This window comes from Gobio gobio, assembly GCF_949357685.1.
Source record: "Gobio gobio genome assembly, chromosome: 8".
In the NCBI taxonomy this organism is placed as follows: Eukaryota; Metazoa; Chordata; class Actinopteri; order Cypriniformes; family Gobionidae; genus Gobio; species Gobio gobio.
Window position 1 is genome coordinate 23,645,373 of NC_137114.1, and position 19,778 is coordinate 23,665,150.

The 19,778-nt window shown below is 39.2% G+C and overlaps 1 protein-coding gene across 1 annotated transcript in view; it reads right to left on the reverse strand.

Moving 5' to 3' along the window:
* Positions 1-19,778, reverse strand: part of egfem1 (EGF-like and EMI domain containing 1) — a gene marked incomplete at its 5' end in the record, with an annotated part of 64,180 nt that overhangs the window by 41,235 nt on the left and 3,167 nt on the right. The window contains 4 exons of the mRNA XM_079823816.1: positions 3,208-3,330; positions 15,208-15,312; positions 15,388-15,497; positions 16,108-16,242. Of these exons, the coding sequence (XP_079679942.1) occupies positions 3,208-3,330; positions 15,208-15,312; positions 15,388-15,497; positions 16,108-16,242 (473 nt within the window). The remainder of the gene's footprint in view (positions 1-3,207; positions 3,331-15,207; positions 15,313-15,387; positions 15,498-16,107; positions 16,243-19,778) is intronic.

The window sequence follows — 19,778 nt, forward strand, 5'->3', positions numbered from 1 at the left end:
GCAATATTATACAGGGTAGTATCTACACTCTTTATTTTTTTCTATTTCTTTCTCCCTCATTACATTCAGTCAATGCGTATTTTACAACAATAAGTTGGTCTACCTAGAAACATATCTGCTGCGACTCTGTGTTCTATCCCATAACCACAATGTCTCTCTCACAGCTGATTTTTAATGGGTAAGTTCACCCCAAAATGAAAATTCTGTCATTAATTGTCGTTCCAAACCCGCAAGACCTTCGTTCATCTTCAAAACACAAATTAAGATATTTTTGATGACATCTGAGAGCTTTCTGACCCAGCCAAATTTTCGAATTTTCATTTTTGGCTGAACTAACCCTTTAAGGCTGCTCTGTGCCTGCTCAAAATTCGGTGTAAAGACGTAATGCTGCATAAAAGCAAGGCTAAATATGCCTGCTCCTTAGCCCCTAGTATAAAAGTATACTATTGAAATTGCAATTTCACAAGCATGCTGTGTAAATGAATTTATGCTACCAGAGAAACATTAAACAGACTGTGTAAAGACACCTAATTGCCACTTCAGAAGTGCTTCTGTGCCACCTTTACGGTGTAAATTTGGCATCTCTCATACACCTGTTTCCTCACCTGTAGCCTTTCAGTCCAGCAGGACCTGAGACATCAAGCAGGATCATCATTCCCACGCTTACACACTAACAGCTGAGATGGACACAGATGTAGAAATGTCTCTGTCAGCACATTCAGACACTACTGCCCACACAAAGCCCATCAGGAGGGTGAGATTGTATGCTTTCAACGCTTGAACGCCAAAATTAGCATTTCCCAGATCACCTATTGCACCTTTAAGGCATCTTTACACAGACTGTTTCATGCTGCTCTGTGCCTGCTCAAAATTGAATGTAAAGATGTAATGCCATATAAAAGCCAGACTTAATTATACTTGCTTTGACCCATTGCTTTGGCTATTATACGGAATATCCACAGAAGTGTAACTCATAGTATCTCATTTCACAGATAGTTTGTTTCTGTATTGATTGAATCTATATAAAAATGTTCATACAATGTAAAGTATTCGCTCTGGCTCTTGTTTTAAATGATTTTGTTCCGTTATTAGGCTTGTTGTTGTCATCTGTTGACATCGCACACACAGAATGTGGTGTTTGGTCGGTGTTGTATTTGTCCCGCCCCTCCTCCACTGTGATTGGTCGACTGGTAAAAAGGGACAGTGATGAGTGCTGCGTTTTACTCAAAGTTGAACATTCTTCAACTCTGGTTAAACTGGTTAAAAACGCTGAACGATCATCGCCTCGTTATGCTCATGGCATTCTAAAAACGCGGCGCACCCATTGAAAAAAATTGAATACGCCAGCCAGCCGCACGAAAAACGCTTTGGTGGACACATGGCCTAATTGCTGTGTAAATACATTTATGCCACCTCTGAGCAGCATCTGAGCAGTCTGTGTAACAACACTTAAATGCCACTTTAAAAGTGCTTCTACGCCACCTTTGCAGTGTAAATTTGTTATGAGATATTAATAATGTGGACCCCTTACTCGAATGTTGGTTTTAAGATTATAGAGATTAAAGAGAGGATGACTTTTGAAACATGATATACAGCTCAAAATTATTCATACCCTTGGTATATTTAACCAAACAAAGCTGTACAAATAAATATGCGTTGTTAATCCTTTTGATCTTTTGTTTGAAAAAATTATGAAAATCGAACCTTTCATTGGAGAATATGAATTTTCAATGGGGGGGTCTCGTTATCAAATAAATTTTTTTCTCTAATACACATTGCTCACAATTAATGGCACCCTTCTATTCAAAACTTTTTGCAACCTCCTTTTGCCAAGATAACAGCTCTGAGTCTTCTTCTATAATGCCTGATGAGTTTGGAGAACACCTGACAAGAGATCAGAGATCATTCCTCCTACAGAATCTCTCCAGATCCTTCAGATTCCCAGATCCATGTTGGTGCTTCTCCTCTTCAGTTCACCCCACTCATTTTCGATAGGGTTTTGGTCAGGGGACTGGGACGGCCAAGGCAGAAGCTTAATTTTGTGCTCAGTGACTAACTTTTTCGGATAGTTTTTTTGGATCACTGTCCTGTTGGAAGATCCAACCTTGGCCCATTAAATGATTTCAAGCTGGGACAGTCAGGTTTTAGTTTTTTATCTGTTGGTATTTGATAGAATCCATTATGCCATGTGTCTGGACAAGATGTCCAGGATCTCTGGAAGAAAAATAGGCCCACAACATTAAAGATCCAGCGGTATATTTAACAGTGGGCATGGGGTACTTTTTTATCCCTGTGTGCACCAAATCTTGAGTGTGTGCTGACAAAAAGCTCTTTTTTTTTCATCTGACCACAGAACCGGGTCCCATCTGAAGTTCCAGTAGTGTCAGTTACTTTTCAAACGTTCTGTGGTCAGATGAAAAAAAAGAGCTTTTTGTCAGCAAACATTCAAGATGGGTTTGGTGCACACAGAGATAAAAAAAAAAAAGTACCCCATGTGTACAGTTAAATATACTGCTGTATCTTTAATGTTGTGGGCCTAATTTTCTGCTAGGTCCTGGACATCTTGTTCAGACACATGGCATCATGGATTCTATCAAATACCAACAGAAAAAAAATCTAAACCTGACCGCCTCTGCTAGAAATGTTATAATGGGCCAAGGTTGGATCTTCCAACAGGACAATGATACAAAAAAAAAGTAAAAAATCAACACAAAAATGTGTCACAGAGCACAAAATGAAGCTTCTGCTATGGCCGTCCCAGTCCCCCTGACCTGAACCCTATAGGAAATGAGTGGGGTGAACTGAAGAAGAGAAGCAGCAACATGGATCTGGGAATCTGAAGGATCTGGAGAGATTCTGTAGGAGGAATGATCTCTGATCTCTTGTCAGGTGTTCTCCAAACTCATCAGGCATTATAGAAGAAGACTCTGTTATCTTGGGAAAAGAAAGTTGCAAAAATTTTGAATAAAAGGGTATGATTAATTTTGAACAATGTCTATTAGAGAAAAACATTTATTTCATAATGAGATTTCCCCCCACATGTGTATCCTGCGATGAAAGATTAGAGTTTTTTTTATTTAAAAAATAAAAGATCAAAAGGATTAACAATGCAGATTTATTTTCACAGCCTTCTTTGGTCATATTTACCAAGGGTATGAATAATTTTGAGCACAACTGTAAACTCGATGGATGTGAGTGTGTACTCACCTTGGCAGGATTTCCCATCATCTCCGAGCTTACTCCCATCAGGACACCTGCAGTAATAACTGCCAATAGAATTACAGCACGTGCCTTCACATCCGCCATTACTGTCCGCACACTCGTTTATATCTGAAAAGACAAAGAAAGAAAGAAAGAAAGAAAGAAAGAAAGAAAGAAAGAAAGAAAGAAAGAAAGAAAGAAAGAAAGAAAGAAAGAAAGAAAGAAAGAAAAACCCTGAGCATCCATACAGACTATAACAATCTTTATACTGTGTTTTGGAAACATTAAATCATTAATATGCTAATAAGAAAAATGACAAAGAATAACAACAAAAACAAATCAAATTCATAGCCCCATTAAATTGAGTTGTGGTCATTTGTTTCCCATCTATCAAGTATTTTAGATAATTTTGATTTAAAATTCACCCATTTTTAAAAATAATTAAATACATCTCTTGTTATTTGTTGTCCATCTCCTCCTAATATTTTATTTTAAAATCCATCCGGAAAATCTATCTTTCTTAATCCATCTAATTCCTCTTTATGTTTTGAATAGTTTCCTCTCTCCAGCATGCTGTTTAGATCTGTGGAAGACTTTCTGTAAAAATGTTTCCTGTCTCATGTCTCAGGACATTGTGCAGTCATTTTAACATAATTGTGAAAAAATGTCATCACACACACATAAACAGATAACAATCAATACGATTATTTGATTAGTGTGTTTTTCTGTAAAGCCTCAGAAACCAAGGATGGGTCGCCATAGCAAAGGTTCAGGCCACACCCACACTTGGTTTCAAAGGCAACACAGCATCACCAGATGAACTCCACAGTCCACATCAGACTAAAATTTGCACATCAACTATCTAATTTTATAAAAATCTGTATCATTAATGATATGAAATAAGAACATAAACTTTTGTAAAATATTTTAAAACATTTTAATATAAAGCTAATTATAATTGGTGTAGACTACATAGATTAATAAATAATATATATATATATATATATATATATATATATATATATATATATATATATATATATATATATATATATATATATATATATATATATATATATATATATATATATATATATATATATATATATAATTTATGAATCAATCGTCTTGGTTGCTCAAAGCCAGATTTTATCATATTTAATTAAGAATCTTTATTGGTTAAGATAAATCTTCACAACTTTGCACATAATGTTTCACCCATCTCCATGTGTTTTCTTCTTTCTGATCATGTCTCCCTAACAACCTTTGACTCTACGACACGGCACTGACCTTGAGCAAACATGCCATAATAAAACAGAGTGCTGACAACATCTTTCCTGTGGAAAGACAAGGACAGATTTACAGATGTACTGAGAAGTTAAGCGTTCTAACTGTGGTGCCGTCGACTCACTTATACAGGTTTACAGCATCATGAGGCTGAGTAAATGATGCCAGAATTTTCTTTTTTGGGTGAACTATGCCTTTAAGTGTTTTCACAAAACTAAGAATGCATTTGCAGTGTCTTGATAAGGACTGACATGCATGCTGAAGTACACACACAAATACATCAGAGAATAAACATCCACTTCCACATCTGTTTAGCTTGTTTAGGCCCCTGTTTTCCACGTTTCACACCTGGTGATCGTTCTCTTTGTCGTTTTAAATCTTTCTACCTCTAGATCTGTTTTGTATCCAGACCTCTGTCATTAATCTTGCTCTGGCTCTGACTGAAACAGGAACAGGGAATAGAACGATGAAAAACATATAGGAATAAAACAAGAATAAACAACAGGAAATGAAAAGCAAATGGAAAGACTATTTTAAAAGGTTATTGAAACAATTTGGTTTTAGTTGTTTAATATATCTTAACATTCTGTCAACATTTATATCTTTTAAAGAGGTTTTTGAATATATTCTGTATATTGTATGCCACAGGGTCGTTCACACAGAAAGCGGTATTGCATTCCACTGAGCTTTTTTTATTTAAATATGCGCTAGACAGACATCTTTTACCATTGCGCTCGTGTATCGCATCTTTTGCAGTAGGCTTGCTGTGATAGTCAGTGTTGCCGGTGTTCAGGCGAAACACTGGTAACATCACTTGCCCACAGCGGCACCGTCGTTTTGATTTTTATAGTAATAAAATCATTTAGTTCAGTTAGAGAACAGACAAGACAATTAAAAACGGAAAGTGTCGGATCAATACAGTGTGAGCCAAACGAGATTCACCGCACAGACCAGCAGCAGGAGTTAGATTTCATCACGAGAGCAAAGAGCGGACAGACAAGATGATCGCGGAAGATTTGGTTTCAAAGCTAAATGTTAAAGCACCTCCTTAAGTGAGTTTGTCATTGTACTGTGTTGTTGTTATGTTTTTCATTAATAATAATAATAGGCTAATGAACTCACAATTCAAGCAACCCGCCCCCGAATTGACGCTAATTCTAAACCGAAAGTAAAATGAGCACGGCATTCATTCACGGCCGCACAGTGCACACACATTCACGGCCGCACAGTGCACACACATTTACAAAATATTTGATGTACCTATTTATAAAATTTTAATATATGTGCATATTGGTATATACCGGTGCATGTTGGACTCCGGCAGGGCTGCCCTTTGTCGCCGGTTCTGTTCATAATTTTTATGGACAGAATTTCTAGGCGCAGCCAAGGGCCGGAGGGTGTCAGGTTTGGGGACCACACGGTTTCGTCTCTGCTCTTTGCGGATGACGTTGTCGTGTTGGCCCCTTCTAACCAGGACCTCCAGCATGCACTGGGACGGTTTGCAGCCGAGTGTGAAGCGGCTGGGATGGGAATCAGCACCTCCAAATCCGAGGCCATGGTCCTCAGTCGGAAAAGGGTGGCTTGCCCACTTCAGGTTGGTGGAGAGTTCCTGCCCCAAGTGGAGGAGTTCAAGTATCTAGGGGTCTTGTTCACGAGTGAGGGGAGGATGGAACGGGAGATTGACAGACGGATCGGTGCAGCTTCTGCAGTAATGCGGTCGATGTACCGGTCTGTCGTGGTGAAGAAAGAGCTAGGCCGTAAGGCGAAGCTCTCGATTTACCGGTCAATCTACGTTCCTACTCTCACCTATGGTCATGAGCTTTGGGTCATGACCGAAAGGACAAGATCCCGGATACAGGCGGCCGAAATGAGTTTTCTCCGCAGGGTGGCTGGGCGCTCCCTTAGAGATAGGGTGAGAAGCTCAGTCACTCGGGAGGAACTCGGAGTAGAGCCGCTGCTCCTCCACATCGAGAGGGGACAGCTGAGGTGGCTCGGGCATCTGTTCCGGATGCCTCCTGAACGCCTTCCCGGGAAGGTGTTTCGGGCATGTCCAACCGGGAGGAGGCCCCGGGGAAGACCAAGGACACGCTGGAGGGACTATGTCTCCCGGCTGGCCTTGGAACGCCGCGGTGTCCCCCCGGAAGAGCTAGAGGAAGTGTCTAGGGAGAGGGAAGTCTGGGCATCCCTGCTTAGATTGCTGCCCCCGCGACCCGGCCCCGGATAAGCGGAAGAAGATGGATGGATGGATGGATGGATATACAGTGAGGAAAATAAGTATTTGAACACCCTGCTATTTTGCAAGTTCTCCCACTTAGAAATCATGGAGGGGTCTGAAATTGTCATCGTAGGTGCATGTCCACTGTGAGAGACATAATCTTAAAAAAAAAAATCCAGAAATCACAATGTATGATTTTTTAACTATTTATTTGTATGATACAGCTGCAAATAAGTATTTGAACACCTGAGAAAATCAATGTTAATATTTGGTACAGTAGCCTCTGTTTGCAATTACAGAGGCCAAATGTTTCCTGTAGTTTTTCACCAGGTTTGCACACACTGCAGGAGGGATTTTGGCCCACTCCTCCACACAGATCTTCTCTAGATCAGTCAGGTTTCTGGCCTGTCGCTGAGAAACACTGAGTTTGAGCTCCCTCCAAAGATTCTCTATTGGGTTTAGGTCTGGAGACTGGCTAGGCCACGCCAGAACCTTGATATGCTTCTTACAGAGCCACTTATCCTGGCTGTGTGCTTCGGGTCATTGTCATGTTGGAAGACCCAGCCTCGACCCATCTTCAATGCTCTAACTGAGGGAAGGAGGTTGTTCCCCAAAATCTCGCAATACACGGCCCCGGTCATCCTCTCCTTAATACAGTGCAGTCGCCCTGTCCCATGTGCAGAAAAACACCCCCAAAGCATGATGCTACCACCCCCATACTTCACAGTAGGGATGGTGTTCTTGGGATGGTACTCATCATTCTTCTTCCTCCAAACACGTTTAGTGGAATTATGACCAAAAAGTTCTATTTTGGTCTCATCTGACCACATGACTTTCTCCCATGACTCCTCTGGATCATCCAAATGGTCATTTTCAAACTGTATATACTAAATATATATTGAAATTGTCACTGGAGATTGCTTGTGCAAAACTTGCCACCATACTGCAATGGTATTCTGTGTGTTTGCCAGCATGCTGCTACAGTATTATTTGCTGGGGTGTTCTGGTTGGTTATTGGCTCAAGTCAGAATGGCCCAGCTCCCAAAACTCCTCTCATGAGTCCTTCAATGTATGAGATTTTTGACAATCCATTAATTCATTCAGCTATATAAAACATATCACTTTCTTACTTCCATTTGAGAAGTATTACATATTAACTGATGGCCATAATTTCTGGACCAGAGCGATCAGAGGTGAACGGAAATCTAATAACCATAGCTATCTTTTCTGGGATCTCAGTTTGGCCATGGAACAACACGCCTGATACGTTCTGCAGACGACAGCTGACAAGACCTCACAAGGTCCCTACATAGTGTATTTTCCCCTCAGAAGTGAATAAGAGGATTATTGTCACAGTTAGACCTTTTAATTTAAGGTATAAACTCTTACTGCTTTTAAAATACACTAATGAATCCCAAAGGAAACATAACACAATAAAGACTGTGTATTTTCATACTCTCTCATTCCTTTTTGCTATTTTTTCTGAATGCATGGTAAAGTCATTTGGTTATCTCTCATGGTAATGAATGCTTCGAGGAAAAGCAGTTTCTCATGAATATCCCCTGTCCTTTCATTGGGAGATCCTCTTTAATGGTTTAGACAGAGCAGTTACAAAATGTTTAAGCGAACTGTGTGTCCTGTCAGAGAAAAAGATAGTTTTGTGTATACTGTAACTGTACAGCCACTATGTCTGCCCTTCTCAGCCTGTAGAGGCACGTGTCTTCTGTTGTATAGTGATCACACAGATCATTGCATTTGGCCCTGTATTATCCTACATAAACACACATATCCAAACCAGGCCTCACATTCAAGCATGACTTCTTTTCAAACAGCAAGGGACTTTGAAACATCTGGCAAGCATTTGCACATTAATTACACGTTTCCGCAATTAACAGATGATCTGTATACAGCTACCAACAGGATGTTTCAATATTCTATCAATATTAAGTTACAGGTGCTTTACTGACTCCAAGAAAAAAACAAATTATGAAGAGAAAACAAATCACAACCATTTTGGTAATCAAATATGAAGATTCACAAACTATATAGCCATGGCTGTGTTTCAAGACCTAACAAGCTGCCTGGGCCCTAGACAAAATATGGTCAGTAAGAGGTTTTTTAAGTCTTTTATGCTCACCAAGACTTTATTTGATCAGATATACAGTAAAAACAGTAATATTGTGTAATATTATTACAAAATAAAATAGTTGTTACTTTCTCTTGATCAATTTAATGTGAAATTATAAATTCAATGAATTATATTATGTTATATAAATATATATCAAGATCTCTTTAAATATTAAAACTGTTTCTCCGAAAGAGCAATACTATTAAAGGCCATATCATCACACTATTAAATCAACATTTTGTCTCATCTAGAGTTTCAGAATTATGTCTCAACTGTTCTCATATTAGCCAAGATACCAAAGTCTGCAATCAAAAGTCAATTTAAATGTAAAAAATGTTCTTCCAACATATTATCTGCACTATGCTATCAAGATTAATTTTATAGTGCTCTGCTCTACTCTTTTTTTATGTCAATAATTTGTGTCTCTATTTTGTCTATTTATTTCTCCCATATGGACTTTTAGAAGAAACATCTGAGACAAAGTTCCATTTAGGGTGTGTTCACACTTGGCATGTTTGGTTCGATTAAAATGAACCCTGGTGCGATTGCTCTGTTAGTGCGGTTCATATTAATATGTGTGAACGCTACCATCTGAACCCTGGTGCCCACCAAACAAGGGGGCCAAGACCACTGAAAATGTGTCTCAGTCCAGTGTCCACTTCCAAACTCTGGTGCCGTTCGAATTAAATATGAGCACAACATGGACCAAAGACATGTAAACTAACCAGAATCGGGATATGATGTAAAGAAGCGACCCTAAAAAGGACAAAATGCCCAAACATACCTATCATAGTTCAGTAAACATCAGAACCGCATCTCTTCGCTGTTTTGACTCCTTTACACATTTTATAAGCTCTTCACAAACTCTCAGCCAAGCAGGCAGCATTGTTTTGGATGTTCGGTAAGTTCCTTCAAGAAATATAAGTAATAAGGGCCGGCCAATCAGGTTGTGAACATATCCGTGCCTTTAGGTTCGGTGTTAAAATGCCACTGTGAACGCTAAGCGGACCAGGACTACTTTTTTTTTTTTGGTCCGGACCAAGCGAACCAAGCAAACCAAACTACAAGTGTGAACTTAGTCTACATTAAGTTTCATGAATCATTAATAAGCAATACAAATTTTCCTTCAATAACCTGTAAGGACAGAACTTTAGGGGTCTAGAGGTTTCATGTCAAAAGCAACAGAACATTCCAGCACACACACACACAACCGGTTCACGTTTCTCCACAGCAGGATTTGGTTTCTCTGTCTCTTAACTGAGATCACCTGCTGAGTGGAGACGTTAAATTAATTTTCTTCAGAAGTTCTCACTTGAATAATTATTTAAATGTGCCAGACTCACTGCTTCCTCAAGCCTATCTCAACAACAAGATGTAAACTATTGACCAGGAAACTCACTCCTCACTCTCAAAGACTCTGATTTCATTGCCAGAGTTTGCCGTGCAATAATCCTTCAACTCCACAGATCAAATCTCAGTTTTAACAGCCCGTGTCTGCCAGAGCTTCCAGCAGCAGTAAAGTTCTTGTTCAAATGTGAGTTTCTCACCAAACCAGCACATCCATCCTGGATAAGCAATCTTTCGAACATCATGTAACCTTGAGGACCTCAATCATAATTTACAGACCGCTTAGTCAAAGGTTGCACTAATAGATATATTTGTGCTGAATCAGAACATGTCATGCTTTAGTTCAGAGAAGGTGAGTGAACTGAAGGACAAAGACACAGAATAGAGCAGTGAGAAAGTGGAAAACTGGAAAAACTATTGACTCTTCCTTAATAACTGTTCAGGGTCTCATTGTGCATGATTGATCAGGACATGTTATTCTGAGGAAAAAAAATGTAATTAAAACTTTCTCTGGCTCTGAAATGAATTTTATTTTCTACTGACAAAATCAAGGCCATGCATACGGGGAAAAACAATATCGGCCAACAAGATCCTTACATTTTTGGTGCTTGCTTATGCAGAAGTCTGTGCCACGATGCTACAATGCCATAAGAATAACCGTTTTGGGTTCACCAAATAACCTTTCAAATCATAAAAGAATGATTTTAGTGATAGGAGAGGAGAGCATTAAGCTAATCAATTTAATCAACGATAAGAGGTGTATATATACTGCAGATTTACCTCCTTTTCGTTGACAGCTTTTTAGCATCCCTCCACCACCCCAATCTCCTCACTTTGATTCAATAAACACTTATTAAATGTCAACACAATCCATAATACAATGCAGTCTAGTTCTAGACTATCTCTATCACGGGGGGATACTCTGGGATCAGGCCAAAAATTCAGAGCCCGGAGCCCTCCCCCGGACAGCCCGCAAAATACGCATAATCTTTACTCTATTTAATTTGATGTAAGTGTGAACTTGTGAAATGATCTAAACTAAAGAACTCTTTTCCACTATAAAGAAACGTTTGTGCAATGGCAAAGTTTCAGGGATATTTAAGGTTCTTAATGGAACCATAGAAGATGTTCTGACTGGTTGCTAGGACCATAGATATCCATAATAAAGGCTAGATGTCTTACGGCGGAGTCTCTAACGTCATCACCGGCGGCCATCTTGTCACAGGCAGGGCTCTGTGGTACCTGATGTAAGGCGAGTGATCTCCATGAACACAAATACTCTTATCTCACTGAAATCTTGACGGGTTTACAAATGGTTTGGTTTCTTACAAAGCTTATTAACGTGGCTATAATTATGGATGCTTGAACAAATTATGAATAATTTTTCATAAGTATGCAGTGTCATAACTACATCTCTGACGTTTATAACAAACCAAACAGTTTGAAAATTGGTAGAAAATTGAGCAAGTTATGGTTATTTAAAAAGTGCAAGCACCCATGAAAACAATGTTACGAGTGAGCGAGCTGCCTGTGACAAGATGGCCGCCAGGTGCGGACGTCAACCTCCATTGGCCAGCAGTGCGGACGAGACATCTAGCCTTTATTATGGATATCTATGGCTAAGACAGCCAGCCAAAAATCGTAAGTAGTTGTTACATCCACCAGCTTGAGTGCCCATAATTGCCACCAGAGGGCACTCCTCCTGTCTACCTTGCTTTTCCATCATAAACTTAAATTCCAATAAGCCATTGCCTGGACCCATTTTTGTTTAATCACTTCCACCCGTGTGTCATTACCTTGTTAACTCTGCCTTTATAAGTCCTGCGTTTTTAGGCATTCTATGCTCAGTCTTGTTTGTTGTTGTAATTCTGCAATTCTGAGCACTATTCTAACTTCCCGTGTTAATGGTTGTGACTCTTTTTGCCTGGGTATACAGATTATCCAGTCTGCCTGTTGCCTATTTGGATTGCTTACCTGTGTGTTTGACCCTGTGCTTATTAGCATTATTACCCATAGTTATAAGCATTTATGATTCTGGATTACCCTATAATAAACGACTACATTTGGATCCTCGACCTGTGTGTTTCAGAGCAGTTATGTGACAGTAGTACTGCAGCTAGCAATTATTTGGCTTGCTTAGTTGGGGACACTAAATAAACAGAAATTAACTTGATCTGGACTCCGACACTATTTTCTTCTAGATCTGCTGTACAGCTGAAACAATCTTTGTTGTATTATTTTCATGTTATCACTGTAAAGCGCTATATAAATAATGGTGACTTGACTATTTTAAATGTTATTTCACAATGCTATCCTAATGTTGTCCTCCAAGGCTCTGAAAACAAGTATATTAAATGCATCTATGTTGGCTATGATATACAGTATACATATACATTAACAATCAAAATTGTGTAACATTATGAATGATTAAGGGACAGTTCATCCAAAAAAAACAAATTCTATTATTTATTTTTTATTTACTCATCATCGAATCATTCACAACCTGTATGACTTTATATCTTCTGTGGAAAACAAAAGAAGATATTTTAAAGAAAAACTTTTTTGTCCATACAATGAAAGTCAATAGGGTCCAAAATAACAACATCATCTTTTGTGTTCCACAATACAGGTTTGGTATTCATGAAGGTGAGAAGATCTATCCCTTTTCACTATCCCTTTAAATTACATTCAAATGCCTTTTTGCATTCAATACAGTCTGGGTCTGTACTGAAATTATAAAGAGGTCAACTGGACTAGAAGAATATAATATATGACTCTGTGTGTCCATGCAAAGAATGTAAGATATGTGACCCAGTTTAAAGGAGTGCATAAACAAGTTGTTTGTGGATCAGTAACTATTGAACTCCTCAATACTCTGCATTTTTCCAGGGAGGTATGTAGAGTCAGGACCCTCTCAATGGGGTTGTAGCTCTTAACTCAAGTGTAGAGCAAACAAGATGGAGGAAAGGAAACCCTCAGGCAAACTGTATCAAACGCACTCAGTACACACAGACACATCTTTAAACACTGTCCGCTCAGCACATATTGTAAACCTGTAAACAGGGAAGTTGCAGTACTGGACAGTGAAGAGCTTGTTTCCCACGAGTCTCTTCAAAGACACTGTTGTTTAGTAGAACAGCACAATGATGAATAAAAGGGAAATATATTTTAAATGTTTAAATGGAGAGTAAATAAAGACTTTTGCAGCCTTCCTCAAAGATTTCAAGACCAAATGATCTGAGATTTCATTTTTTAGCTTTATACTGTTTGTCAACAATTGTCTCGTGTCTAGTTTCATTTCTTCTAAGCAATTTTAGGAGAACAATCTGAAACAATGTTGAGACTTAAATCAATTAATACTAGTTGATAAAATATCTATTTAGTCTCCATTCATTTCATGAACTATTTTAGAGCAATTAAAATGTCCTCTAACAACTAAATAAAAAATACCTCTAAGGCACAATTGTGTGTTTATATGTAATGTTCATACATTAAAAAAACAAAAACAAATATGAAAACATAGTTAGTCATTGTCATAAGCTCATGACACTTTTTCTCATGTGAAACACAAAATGATTTATTTTGAATAATGTTCACATAAAACTATCAACTGTCAAGCTTCAAAATTGATAAAAGAACACTATAAAAGTACGATAACAGTAGACTATATCCACATTTTATGATACTTTTGTGGTGACTTTTCCTTTTTTCCTTTTTTTGGAGTTTGACAGCACCTGATCACTTTTATTATATGGAAAAGAACAGCTTGAACATTCTATCGAACATCACATTTTTTGTTCCACGGAAGACAGTAAGTCCTACAGGTTTAGAATAGCATGCACTATTCCTTTATCTTTCTTATTCTATGAATAGTATTCCCTGCTTTCTCTCTCTCAGAAATGTGGGGTGACCACCAGTGGCCTTAAAACACAGCAAATCAGTCCAACAGGAAAGGCCAGCTGAGCTACAGCGTGTCCTGGGCTACAGTGGCAGAGTCTATTGAAAGAGAGCACTGTAAAAACATTCTTCCACATGCACAAATACACAGTCTCCAAGTTAATGGAAATGAGCTTAATGGGTTTACCAGTCCAACATGGAAAAGACATTTTTCATCACGGTCATTTCACTGCCGTACTGTTTAGCCATCAGCCTTCTGCGTTACGGACATGCAGAAGAAAATTTTAATTTTAGAAACTCTGAGAAAGCATTTTAGGAGCACAAACCCCCATCTCAACACAAAACCGCAGGAGGAAAGCTGCTTTGGCCAGATCACACACACAAAAATCTCTGACTAAACTTAGAGGTTTCCTGTTAAGACACAAACACGAAATCTCATTCACGTACTACTGTGTGTGAGGCTGCTTCAATGCTCAAAGGCATATTTACTCTGCTGATTTCAATTGAAGTCAAACTCTTTGCTGTTAAACCAGATAACCGGATCTGGAAAACCATGTTTACCAGAACACATACACTCTCATTTGACACCTCACAGTGTGAAAACCTCACATGTGCTGTCAAAACAAACCGGGAGGGGCAGGGACAAGTGAAAATCTAACAAACCAAAGTGACGTTTGCCTGGGAAAACTCACTTTAGTGCACTCACAGGTGGTGGACGGACAATTTGGGAGGAGAAATTCCAGGGAAACAAGCTTCAAAGACACCGATTAACCTTGCTTTAGAAATATACAATATACAAATGCCTGACCCATGCAGCAGACTTAAAACAGATCAATGAAAATATGACCACAGAACCCATTCTTGAACATTCAAAAGATAAATAAGCCACTGAACATTCATTCACTTGTAAAGGAGGCCAGCTAGTAGTTGCTGTGTGAGTAAACCTCACTCCCCTGATCTCAAGAGACGCTCTAGCGACTGACACTAGAGGTTGCAGCCTTTAGCCTCATTGTTAGAGTGTCTGACTCTCATGCCGGCGGACCCGGGTTCGAGTCCCGCTTGGAGCGGCGGTTCAAACAGGAGGGGTTACACACTGAAACTTCAACCCCTTCAAACGGCACGAAAGACTCACCGTATTGGCAGCGCGTTCCCTCAAACCCTTCAGGACACTGACATAGCTGATCACTGGTCTCAGAGCACTTCCCACCGTTAAAGCAGATACCAGAAGAACACACTCCTGTAGACAACACACACTGTTCAAATACTCTCTATCCATAACACACACACACACATACAGTGTTATGATACTCACTATGAAGACAGCCTCTCTCTTCCCCTCTCTGCATCCATCCTGGGCAGCACCTGTAGACAGTTTGCATCTCCATACTATACACCTGCCTATACACTGTATAATACCCCGTCCTGAGACAGACATACAGAGAGAGAAATAGATGCAGAAATATAGTTAACAGGTTCATTATGTGTGGAGGCTGATATAGGCAAAAATTAAATGCAACATAATATTGTATAATAAATAAATTGTTTGACGATGACAAATGAGACATGCATTGCTAAAATTTAAAGAAATGTTCAGGGCTATATTATTCATCAGGTCAGTATTCAGCATGTCAGATAGAGGTCTTATGTTTAATAAGAATGTATGTTGGCTGATAGTGTGAAGAGTGTAGGACTGCTTTCAGAGGAGCAATAGTCGGTTATTATGACTCCTATTGAATCACCATTGCTGTGCAAACCACTTAACCACAAATTTCCAGAAGAGCTTTACCAAAAATCTGTGTACTTAAGTCAATGGAAAGCATCTGCCATGGTAGTTGGCAAATGTGGTTCTACTAAATGGTAGGAAATCAAATCTCTTAAATAAAAGTCACTGCCTCTGCCTTAAGAGATTATTGTTTGGGGGAGCATGAGGGGATAGTCATATTAGCTAAGAGGAAATGATTTAAGGGATAATGGCCAAGAAATGTTTAAACATGGAAATAATGTAAATAGTTTTTGTTTGAGTGTGTCTCACCTCCTCTCGTAGCCCATGCACCAGCGCTGAGAAGAGCAGCCCTGCCGCCACACCTTCACCATACGGGTAAACGCCTGAACACACGGTTGCCTTCCTCCCAGCATAGACATCTCCTGCTCCTCACACACATTAGCCCTGGGAAACAGTGAAAAAGATAATCAATTACACTTGGTTCTTGAGGAATCTCAAATGTGCTGCGTAACACAAGAATGAACCTCATTGGTTCTTGAGGAATCTTAAATGTGCTGCGTAACACGATAATGAACCTCATTGGTTCTTGCGGAAGCTCAAACGTGCTGTGTAACACGAGAATGAACCTCATTGGTTCTTGAGGAAGCTCAAACGTGCAGCTTAACACGAGAATGAACCTCATTGGTTCTTGAGGAAGCTCAAACGTGCTGCTTAACACGAGAATGAAACCTCATTGGTTCTTGAGGAAGCTCAAATGTGCTGCGTAACACAAGAATGAACCTCATTGGTTCTTGCTGAAGCTCAAACGTGCTACGTAACATGAGAATGAACCTCATTGGTTCTTGAGGAAGCTCAAATGTGCTGCGTAACACAAGAATGAACCTCATTGGTTCTTGTCAAAGTGGTAGTTGCTTGACCTGTCATTGGAGGGATAGAAAATCTCAGATATCATTAAAATATCGACATTTTTGTTCCGAAGATGAACGAAAGTCTCACAGGATTGGAAACACATCAGGATGAGTATTTTTGTGTGAACTAACCCTCTAGGGCAGGGGTGTCCAAATTTTTTGAAAGGGGGCCAGATTCGATGTTGTGGGCACACCTGGGGGCCGGTTCCTTTTCTATATATATTACATGTTCCTTGAAAACATGACAGATTTGACAAAAGCTTGAGCTGACAGTAGCTTGAGACAGGACACAAATGACAGTGCTCCAGCCAATAGCCGACAAGAATGATCCCCCCCCACAAATCATTCTTGTTGGCTATTGGCTGGAGCTCTATTTGTTGTGCTTCGTGGTCCAGACTGCACTAGTTTGTTTTTATTGCAGTTTGTTGAAGCTTAGGTGGACTACAGAGACCGCGTTTTTTTTCAGTGTGTTCAGGGGACAGGCAGGTCACGCCTCTTACCATAACGGGGAGATGCATGTGCTCAAACTACAGCGTCCCTGAAGGCCAAACAAAGGTGATTTGACTCCGGGATGAAAATAACATCGGCTGCGTCCCAATTCGCATACTATCCTTACTAAATAGTATTTGAAAAAAGAATTAGTATGTCCCAAATCTTAGTTTCCCGGATGGTTTACTATTTCCGGTCAGAATCTGAAGTGCAGATCGATGCGCACTCTAACGGCTGATATTGCCCACAATCCATTGCGAGATGGACGAGGATTCGATTAGAACTACAAACGCGGATAAAAAGTGTTTAAAAAACTACAAACATGACGGTTATGCGAATCTGACGGTTAAGTGGAGAGGATTAGATAAAGTGGTTTGAGTGAGCAATTATCAGTATTTAACCTGACGAAAAGATATTTATTCAATATTATCCACATTATATTTCTCCTTCAGCAGCATTGAGAACTTTTGTAATGATACGGTTGGCCATTAACTTTGCAAACACATGAGAGGAGTCTCTGCATTAAAGACCCACGAAAGGCAGATCAACGAGCGACTACATTTCTCGCCGATATGGTAGGAAATTAAATTGAAAGTGGGGGATTTGAACTGTGACGATGATTGACAGGGCAGTTTAAACGGTGACGGGACACATAACTAAGCAACAGAGTCCGTTAAAGATGACGAAGTAGTATGTCCCAAAGCTTGCATACTCTTCTGCTACACACTCAAAAGTATGTACTTTTTCTTCACAAAAAGAGTACATACTTTTAGGACATAGTATAAGTAGGCGAATTGGGATGCAGCCATCGTCTCGACGACAAACACACTCTACAAACGCAACACTTCCTCTTCTCCACGTGGGAGAGCAACAAGACCACGCCCCCTTTTTTGCGTATTCTTGTGGGCGGAGGTTAGTCAACAAACTGTTCTACTGACGTCATTAAAGCAGGAAGTACAGGGATGTAGTCCAAACCAGCCGTTCGCTGTAGGCTTTGAAAGGGAACTTCTGTTAAATAAAATATCCTGCTTGGCATTGAACTTTGAGCTTTATCATTTTACAGGTATTATTTATGCTCTAACAGCAACATTACACACTAACTAAAGTTTGAAAAATGGGATCAAGAAGAACAGGACCTTTAATGTTTCCCTTGCCTAAAATCTAGTACTGCCACCTTGTGTTGACATTGTGGAACTGCACGATTTGTAAATTATGCGTGGCGGGGCCACATATTATATATTTTAATCAGGGGCGTACCTGCAGTTTATTATACAAATATATTCATTTAGTTTTGACGCAATTCAACCTGCGGTTCGAATCGGACTTTTGCCGAAATCGCTGTACTTCCTTTTCTCATCAGATCGGAGACGCTTATATTTTCAATAAAAATTACGAAAATATTTGAAAAGTGGAAATAAAGTGTCTAACGTTTTTTGTAACCGCTGCTCATGTTTTGTAATGTGGACAGGTTGTAGCTACAGTTTTGGTTTATGTAGACAGTGACAGAGACAACCACCCCACATGAAAGTACCCGCACACTTTTGCCCAGGCCTGACCAAAAATTAAATGAATTAAAATAAAAAAAAAATGCAGGTCTCCAATTGAAAATTTTCTAGTGACTGGTCACATCTAATTTTTTTAGTTGGCCAAATTGTATTTCTGTTAATTAAATTGCATCAATTCACAGAAATTCAATTTGGCCAACTGAAAAATTTAGATGTGATCATTCACTAGAAAATTTTCAATTGGAGACCTGCATTTTTTTTTACAGTGTATGCCACTGATTTTAATACAAGCTGTGGGCTGTATGAAATTCATCCCCGGACGGATTTTGGACACCCCTGCTTTAGGGTAAATCAAATGCATATAGGGGGATCTCATTAGCCACTCATGAGCCACATCAAGTGTCTCATTTTGAACTTAAAACATCAAAGCCCCTAGTAATTGGTCATTTCATCATAAATGCTCACAGAAGAACATATATGTGGGTCAGCATGTGTCAGCTGACAGTAAACAGACATACGGATACCAATATCCACATGTTCCTCACTACTGGGATAACCACAAATTCAGGACTGGGGACCACATATTATAGTTTAAGAATTGTCTATCAAGAAAAAAACTATATTGGGGGAAGGGGTGGTGTAATTGCATTAAACAAATGGAAAAGTGGCTTGTTCTTATAATTTATACATTTATTATTTGATCACAAGGCTATGTACAAAATGTATAATGATATTAAGCTCTGTTCATGCTGACACTACGATCCATTGAGGAAATAATATGATCCATTGAGGAAATAAATCCAATGATCTTGCTCTTAGATCTTGTGGCTGCGGAAACAGCTCATTTTAGGATGTTGACAAAATGTTCTCACAACTTGTGAAGTTTGATTCTCCAAAAACATGCCGAACCACATGTTCAGGATTCAACAGATCAGTTGCACCAGCAGCACACATTTAGTTAAATACTGAGATGAGAGCACACAACTTCTATTGTTTTTACATAAAGCTGGTGTTCTTCAGGGTTATTATCGTTACCTAAAACTAAAACCATAAAAAATCAATGTTAACTGAAATAAAA